The sequence below is a fragment of the Colletes latitarsis genome, unplaced genomic scaffold (genome assembly GCF_051014445.1).
Source record: "Colletes latitarsis isolate SP2378_abdomen unplaced genomic scaffold, iyColLati1 scaffold0002, whole genome shotgun sequence".
Lineage (NCBI taxonomy): Eukaryota > Metazoa > Arthropoda > Insecta > Hymenoptera > Colletidae > Colletes > Colletes latitarsis.
This window is the reverse complement of record NW_027488365.1, coordinates 39,698,299-39,706,834: the sequence shown is the minus strand read 5'-3', so window position 1 is coordinate 39,706,834 and position 8,536 is coordinate 39,698,299. Positions and strand designations below refer to the sequence as shown.

The 8,536-nt window shown below is 38.4% G+C and overlaps 1 protein-coding gene across 1 annotated transcript; it reads left to right on the top strand.

Annotated features, from left to right (window-relative positions):
- Window positions 1–7,960: 7,960 nt before the first annotated feature.
- Window positions 7,961–8,536, top strand: LOC143350559 (uncharacterized). The gene has a single exon (XM_076782631.1). It carries the CDS (start codon window positions 7,961–7,963, stop codon window positions 8,534–8,536), a length of 576 nt encoding a protein of 191 aa, XP_076638746.1.

The following is an 8,536-nucleotide window of genomic DNA, read 5'->3' as shown; positions in this document are numbered from 1 at the left end:
TACAAGAGTTCTAGCACGACTGACTGCTTAATTCAATTGTCTTACAACCGTGACATTGTACACTGTGAGATGGCGCCACGGATAGTCAGATAAACTATGATTAATGATGTTGAGATAAATCATTATTTACAACAAGCCTCCTTGATTTTTCAACATCATATTATAAAATTTGATATTAGCTTTAGTTGTACAGTGACTCTTATTTGATTGGTCACTTGTATTCTTAACTTTCTATTTATTTACTTGTAAAAAATTTTGTTTACTATTGTGTTAAACAGCTCAAATTAATCTTAACGATTCTCTATTCTTGACAAACTTCACTTTATTTAAACTTTTTGGAAGTATATCTGCTTGATTTGAATCTGAATCAATTTTTACAATGTCTATTATACCTTTTTCATAGTTCTCATTAATAAAATGATATTGCACTTCAATATGCTTTGAGTTCTTTGTATAGTTGCCAAATTTGCCTATAGCTATCGCGCCGGAATTATCTTCGTATACTTTGATAGGTTCTGTAATTTTCAAATTGAAAGATTCTCTCAAAAGATTTCTTAGAAATAAAATTTCGGTTACGGCTTCAGATAAGGCAACATATTCGGCAAAAGTGGAACACTTAGTAACACTATTTTGTTTACGTGTTTTCCAATACACTACATTTCCATACAAGCTTATAACATAGCCAGTTGTAGATTTTCTATCTAAGTTGTCACCAGCATAATCAGAATCTACCATACAAATTAAACTATCAGTCTTTAAATTGTCATCAGAATATGTTAGTTGCAAGTCTTTAGTCTTATACAGGTATTTTAAAACTCTTAATGCATATTTAAAATGCGTGGCATTGTAACAACCTTGAAATCTACTTAAATAATTTATGCTGTATGAGATATCCGGTCTCGTACCTGTACTTATGTATAGAAGTTCACCTATTAAATTTCTGTATTTAATTGTTTCATCGATTTCGTTTGCTTGTTCTAATTTTAAATTGCTCTCCATAGGAGTATCGTACAGTTTTGCGTTATCTAGATTGTATTTTACAGCCAAAGATTCAATGTATTTTGTTTGGCTTAATGACATTATTTTTCGATCATCACTATAGTCAATATTTATTCCTATATAAGTCTTAACTTTTCCTAAATCTTTCATGGAAAAATTTTGCATCAAACTCGCTTTCACTTCATCGATTTTATTTTTATTTTTGCAACATATTAGAATATTATCAACAAACACTAGAATATATATTGAATCTTTGCTCGTATTATTTACGTATAAGCAGTAATCATAATTACTTCTTATAAAGTTCAACTTTTTTACACACTGGTTAAAACAGTTGTACCATGCTCTGGGACTTTCTCTAAGGCCATATAGAGCCTTTTGCAGTTTGCAAACCTTGTTTTGACCTGTTTCATAACCTGTCGGTTCATTAATATAAATTTCTGATTTTACTTTGCCGTTCAAGAAGGCAGTTTCCACATCCATCAGATCAATGTACAAATTATTCGCACAACAATAACTTAACAGGACTTTCAAGGTCTGCATTCTGCCGATTGGTGAATATACGTTTTCTAAATGTTCTTGTTGTTGGAAACCTCTGACAACTAATCTAGCTTTATATGTATTATCATCCTTCTTTTTGTATACCCATTTAACATCAATTACCTTTTTATCTTTGGGTTTGTCTACAACAAACCAAGTTTTATTTTTTTCTAAACTTTCTATCTCTGAGTTCATAGCTTTCTGCCAATTTTTCGACTCTTTGGAGTTAATTGCCTCCTCAAATGTACTTGGTACGTTTGCATTCACATAGTTAACATAAATAAAATGAGCAACGGGGTTACCAAATCTCTCAATGGGTTTAACTACTCTGTTTGATTTTTTTCTTTGTATTGGTGCCATAGTTTTATTTTGTGAATTTGAGTTATCATCAAAAACATTATCACTATTATCATTACTTGAAGTCGATTCCTTATCACTATCAATACTAGTATTTGATTCATTTTCTAAATTTAAACTTAATGTGTTTTCATCATCATAATCTGAATCTTTGTTTTCTACAGATTTTTGTAAGCATATAAGCTCTTTACTATCCTCAATTACTCTTACATGCCTTGCATTTATGACTCTGTTACTTACAAGTACTCTATAGCTATTTTCGTTATAACCTACAAGTACGCCTACTTTCGCTTTATCGTCCCATTTATTTTTCCTTAATTCTTTTGGAATTTTTACAAAGACCCGACTGCCATATATTTTAATATGCTTAACACTTGGTTTTTTTCCAAAGAAAATTTCGAAGGGCGTTTTATTTTCATTCGTATTAGCGATAGTACGATTCTTTAGATAAGCGACCGTTTTCATAATCTCTGGCCAATATCTACGATCTATATTGGCTTCTTTAGCTAAACACCTGCCCATATCCATTGCGGATCTATTATATCTCTCAGCCACACCATTTAGTTCATGAACATATGGTGGGCACGGTAAAATTTCAATACCCTTGTCTCTCGCAAAATTATAAATTTCCTTATTTAAGTATTCTTTCCCGTTATCACATCTTAGTTTCTTTATTCTTTTGTTGAATCTATTTTCGACTAAGTTGACAAATTCTCTGAAACAATTGGCTGTTTCAGATTTACTTCTTATACAATATATCTTTGTACATTTACTGTAATCATCTATGAATGTTAAGAAATATTTTTCACCGCCATAACCTATGGTTCGGTGAGGACCATTTACGTCCGTGTGAATCAATTCTAATATTTCACTTGCTTTAGATCTATCATTTTTAAATGGAACTTTTGACATCTTACTTTCAATACAATTTGCACAAGTAAGTAAATCGTTTTCTAATTTTGTTAGTAAACCTTCTACTAATTTAGAATTTACAAGTTTACTAAGGTATTGAAAATTTACATGACCTAAAGCCCTATGCCATTTTTCCTTTTCAGTGATTTTTGCTGTATTCGCATGCACACTTTTGATTTCATTTTCTATTAGAGCACTTTTCATTGTATATAAACCATTAACTTTGTTAGCTACTGCTATTAACTTTCTATTTATATTATATATTTTGGCAGTTTCATTTTTAGCTATTATAGTGCTATTTTCGGTTATTTTTGAAAAACTAAGCAAATTCTTTTTTATTCCTTCGACATAATACACGTTTGTTAATTTGACTTTAGTTTCTTCATAATAGTTTTCAAATATTGTATCAATAGTGCCTAGTTTTGTCGCTTCAACGCATTTGCCATCTGGCAGCTTAACACTTACAGGATTTCTTAAAACTACATGTTTACAAAAATATTTATCGCTATTTACAATGTGGTCTGTACAGCCACTATCAAGCAACCATTCGATTTCATTCTCACTGGCACTTTCTCTTTTCTTTGTTGACCTTTTGACTTCACTGACACTCACTTTTAACACTTGTGCTGTCCATGATTCACGAGCATCCTCGCTGAATGGTCCAGCTCCTTGATAGTATCCATATGAGCTGCTTCGACCTCGTCCTTGTTGTGAAGTTCCTCGTCCTCGGCTTCGTCCTCGCGATGATTCTCGCTGGCTCCGCTGAGCCCCTCTGCCTCTGTAGCTCTGTTGTGTTTTCCAATGTTTCTTCTGAGGATGTCCAGTTTCACAGTCATCGTAGCCTTCTCTCGTTCTAGCGTTGAACGTGCTTACGTTTGGTTTTCTCTCGCTGTCATTCTTTGACAGGTTCTTCTCCTTTATCTTGGACTTGACGTATTCAACTGTCCTTTGGTCTTCTTTGACTAGATCAACAGTCTCCTATGTAACTATAACTAGGAGGTAGAGCTTTAATCAGGTGTCTTAACTTTTCTTCTTCGCTCAGCTGTCCACCAGCTGATTTGAACTCATTGCAGGCCTTCTCAAAATCCACGAAGAAATCTTCTACATTGCCATAATTTTTTAACTTGACTTCTTCTAGCTTCCCTCTGTTTATAATTTGAAGTGATGTGGATTTGGTAGAGTATATACTCTCTAGTTTAGATAACATTTCAAATGTTGTAGCGCACTCACTAATATACTCTAATTGTTTGTCTGACACTGCACTTATCAATATGGCTTTTGCTTTTAGATCACTTTTCTTCCAAGTTGCTTCATTCTCGTCTGCGTTTCTTTCTCTCTTTGCTTGCACGTCGCACTCTTTATATTCTAATAGAGTCAGCAGTCTGAACTTCCAACTTTTAAAATTTGCTCCATCGAATACTGGAATACTGTCATCAATTTTTGCTTGCTTAGCCATGATTCCTAGCTCTTTATTATTTGAATTGCACTCAATCTCACTTTTCAAACGTAACACACTTTTGGTTATTATCAGGAAATTTCTTCTAATGCAGTTTTTGAATTTTTTTGCTTAATACAAAATCTTCGCTTTTTACTTGATCAAACAACTTTTTCTCTTCTTTTTGTCCGGTTACTGGATTTTCAAAGGTTTCTTCCAATCTAGAAAGCACGTGTTTAACCTTCTGTGTCTAACCTCAAAATCGCCATGTGCTCTCACTTAGATCCATATAAATCGATTAATTGCACTTATTTAGTTGTTGCTATTTATTCTTTGCCCGCAACTTTAACACTTGTGGAATTATTTTCCGCTCATATTTCGATCATACTACCTATATTTATGTAGTAACGAGCACTCATTATATTGACTATTCTTTTGAGTATGTTTGAACAACAACCAACCTGAATTTTTAAACAGAGTTTTCAAGAAAAAGTTTCGAACCAGAGTTTCCAACCACGCTCTGCTACCATGTTATAATTTGGTTAAGTATTTTATTATAATATGGTTCTTCAAATTAGGTTTTACAAAATTATAACATAGTCCTTATTCTACAAGAGTTCTAGCACGACTGACTTTTTTTTTTTTTTTTTTTTTTTTTTTTTTTTTTTGTCGTGGGGAAAATCTTCGAAAGACTCCCTCCCACCTCCTTGGGGAGAGGTGGGAGGGGTGTGTGGGATTCCCCGCGCCCGTACAACGATAGGCGCGGGACCTACCCACTAAAAACCCCACGGTGACCCTTCGGCACGCTTTGGGAGGATACCGGGAATCGCTCGAAGCATTCTTCCGGTATCCTCCCCGTGCCCGCGCTTTCGCGCCCATCCCCCGGGGGGACAATCGGTCCCCCCAGTAGACACACTGCCTCATAGCGGCGGGACGGGGCCACTCCATCCCGCCGCTATCCGTCCCGGGGCCGCGTTAAGTGGCGGCTGCGAGCCCCAACTCGCAACCGCCCGCGACCCCGTTTCCACCCCTCGGCGGCCGGGCGTTTATGGCCGCACCAGACCGCCGAGGGTGCCTCCCCTTGCGTCGGACCGGTAGGGGGAGGCACTCCTACCCCCAACCGGTCCGACCCGGCGCCGCCTGGCGGGAGGAGGGTCCCCTCAGGACCCCCCTCCCAGCCTAGGTCATCCGCCACGCCGAGGCGGCCGCCCGCGACGCCTCGCGACCGGGCGACGACCTCGGGCCACCGCACGAGCGCGCGCTTCAGCACGCCGCTGAAGCTCGCGCTCCCTCCCCGCGGCCTCCTTCTGCAACATTACGTTCTCGCAGAAGGAGGCCACTCGCAGAAGGAGGCCACTAGCACGACTGACTGCTTAATTCAATTGTCTTACAACCGTGACATTGTACACTGTGAGATGGCGCCACGGATAGTCAGATAAACTATGATTAATGATGTTGAGATAAATCATTATTTACAACACCCCGAATGCTCGAATAACTCGAAGCAATTCGAATATTGCGAGGGCCTTTTGATTTTCAACGAATGCTCGAATAACTCGAAGCAATTCGGAATTTTGTGAATTAGGTGAAGCGTGATCGGTTATCGATCCGCGCTTGGCAGGCTCTCGTTTGCAAGTGACGGACGAGCACGAGCTGCCGAAAAGTACGCGTGAGAGAGGGGGAATCCTCCGACGCGCGGCGCTGTCGCCGTGGCTCTCGTCCGTCTTTATTTAATATGTAATTGTCGTACCTTCTCTATGGTCGAGCATTTAACCGAAAAGTTTGAAATCGAACGTTACTGTAATGCTCGCGTGACTTACAGAAAAACTCAAGGAGCGAGAATTTTTCTGCTGCCTTCTGTTTCGAATCGCGGACGCGTCCACCTAGAATATTCTGATCGGTCGCGTATATTGAAAACAAAGCGGATTAACGGCTAATTACGGGTTTAAATAAATCGAATTAACTCGATCTTTAAACAATATGATACATCACTGTCGATGTATCGATGTCGCAGCGACACAGATTGTGTTTCATGGTTCGTCGACGAACTTAAAAATTTTGCAAACTTTGCCAAACCCATTTTTACCAGTAATGTTACCATGCTGGATTTAACTCCCGAACAGTTCACGATATTTCGCAATGCAACACATTGTCATATTTGCGAAGAACCATTCAAGGATAGCGATGTACGAGTTCGCGATCATTGCCATCTGTCCGGACGGTTCAGAGGCCCAGCACATTCGGAGTGCAATTTAAATTATAAAAATGTGTTTTACATCTACTATGTGTGTTACATCTAAATGTGTTTACATGAACTATGATTCGCATTTCATTATCGAGGAAATAGCTACCGCTTTCGAAGGTCACATTGATGTATTACCTATAACTAAATAAAAATATATTTCTTTCACAAAAAGTGTTGAAGATACGGATGAATCAGACTCGCAAAATTATATTAAATTACGATTCATCGATTCATACAAATTTCTAAATACCAGTCTCGACAAATTAACATCTTTTCTTAGCACAGATCAATTAAAAATTTTACGATCCCAATTTGAAACATTATCCACTGAAGATTTCAATTTATTGATGCGAAAGGGTGTCTCTCCGTATGAATACCTTGATTGCGCGAACAAGCTGCAGGATCCATACTTACCGCCGCGCGAGTCATTCTATAGTTCGTTAACGGGTGAGACTGTATCAGAGACCGATTATGCACACGCTGAGATAGTCTGGCAGCGTTTCGAGATTAGAACCTTGGGCGAATACAGCGATTTGTATTTGAAAACTGATGTCTTGTTATTGGCAGATATTTTTGAAAATTTTCGCGAAAGTTGTATATAGAGCTACGGATTAGATTCAACGCATTATTATACTCTACCTGGTTTCACATGGGATGCAATGCTAAAACATACCAAAATTACATTCGACTTGCTCACAGACATCGATATGGTCATGTTTATCGAACGCGGTATACGTGGGGGCTTAAGTCAATGTTCCGGAAGGTACACACATGCCAATAACAAGTACATGTCATCTTACGATGCATTGGAAGAGTCATCGTACTTGATGTACTTTGACGTGAACAATTTGTATGGATGGGCAATGTGCCAGCCTCTACCATACACTAAATTTCAATGGGTTGAAGATGTAAATTTTGACATATCTTCAATCGGTGTCGATTCGCCCATGGGATACATTCTCGAGGTAGATCTGGAATATCCGCAACGTCTGCACGATGCTCATGCAGATCTACCGTTCTGTCCGATGCATACCAAACCACCTGGCAGCAGGCAGGACAAGTTACTCGCGACGGTATATGATAAGCAGCGTTACATAATCCATTATCGCAACCTGCAGCAGTGCACGCGTCACGGCCTTCGTATTACAAAGATACACCGCGTGCTTCAATTCACTCAATCCCCCTGGCTCCGTGATTACATCGAACTCAACACACGGTTTAGAACAAGCGCGACAAACGACTTTGAAAAAAATTTGTATAAATTGATGAACAATGCAGTTTTCGGTAAAACAATAGAAAATGTACGAAACCGTGTGGATGTAAAACTTTTGACACATTGGGAAGGGTGATATGGCGCGGAGGCAATGATCGCGAAACCAAATTTCCACAGCAGAAGTGTTTTTTCGGAAAATTTAATAGCTGTTGAATTGCGAAAACTCGAGGTAAAATTCAACAAGCCGATATATGTGGGCATGTGCATTCTGGACATAACAAAAATTTGTTTGTATGAATTTCACTACGAGTACATGTCTCCTAAACATGAACAAAATTGTAAAATTCTATACACCGACACTGACAGTCTTATTTATCACATTCGATGCGACGATATCTACGAGTCTATGATGCACAATATCGATAGATTCGACACAAGCGATTATCCTACTGACAATCCATATAATATGCCACGCGTAAATAAGAAGGTTCCGGGGCTGATGAAGGATGAAAATAACGGTGCGATAATGACTGAATTCGTAGGTCTTAGAGCGAAAATGTATGCACTTCGCGTAGACGGTAAGAAAGATACAAAAAAGGTGAAAGGTGTCAAGACCAACGTCATAGCCAGAACGATAACTTTCGACGACTACGCGCAGTGTTTGCACAGAGAGATCGAAATGGTTCGCAAACAATCATGCATACGGTCTAAATTGCACAAAGTGTACACCATTTCGGAATCCAAAATCGCTCTAAGTCTGTACGATGACAAGCGATATATCATACCCGATTCAACCGACACTCTGCCCTGGGGACATTATAATATACCGTTGTAA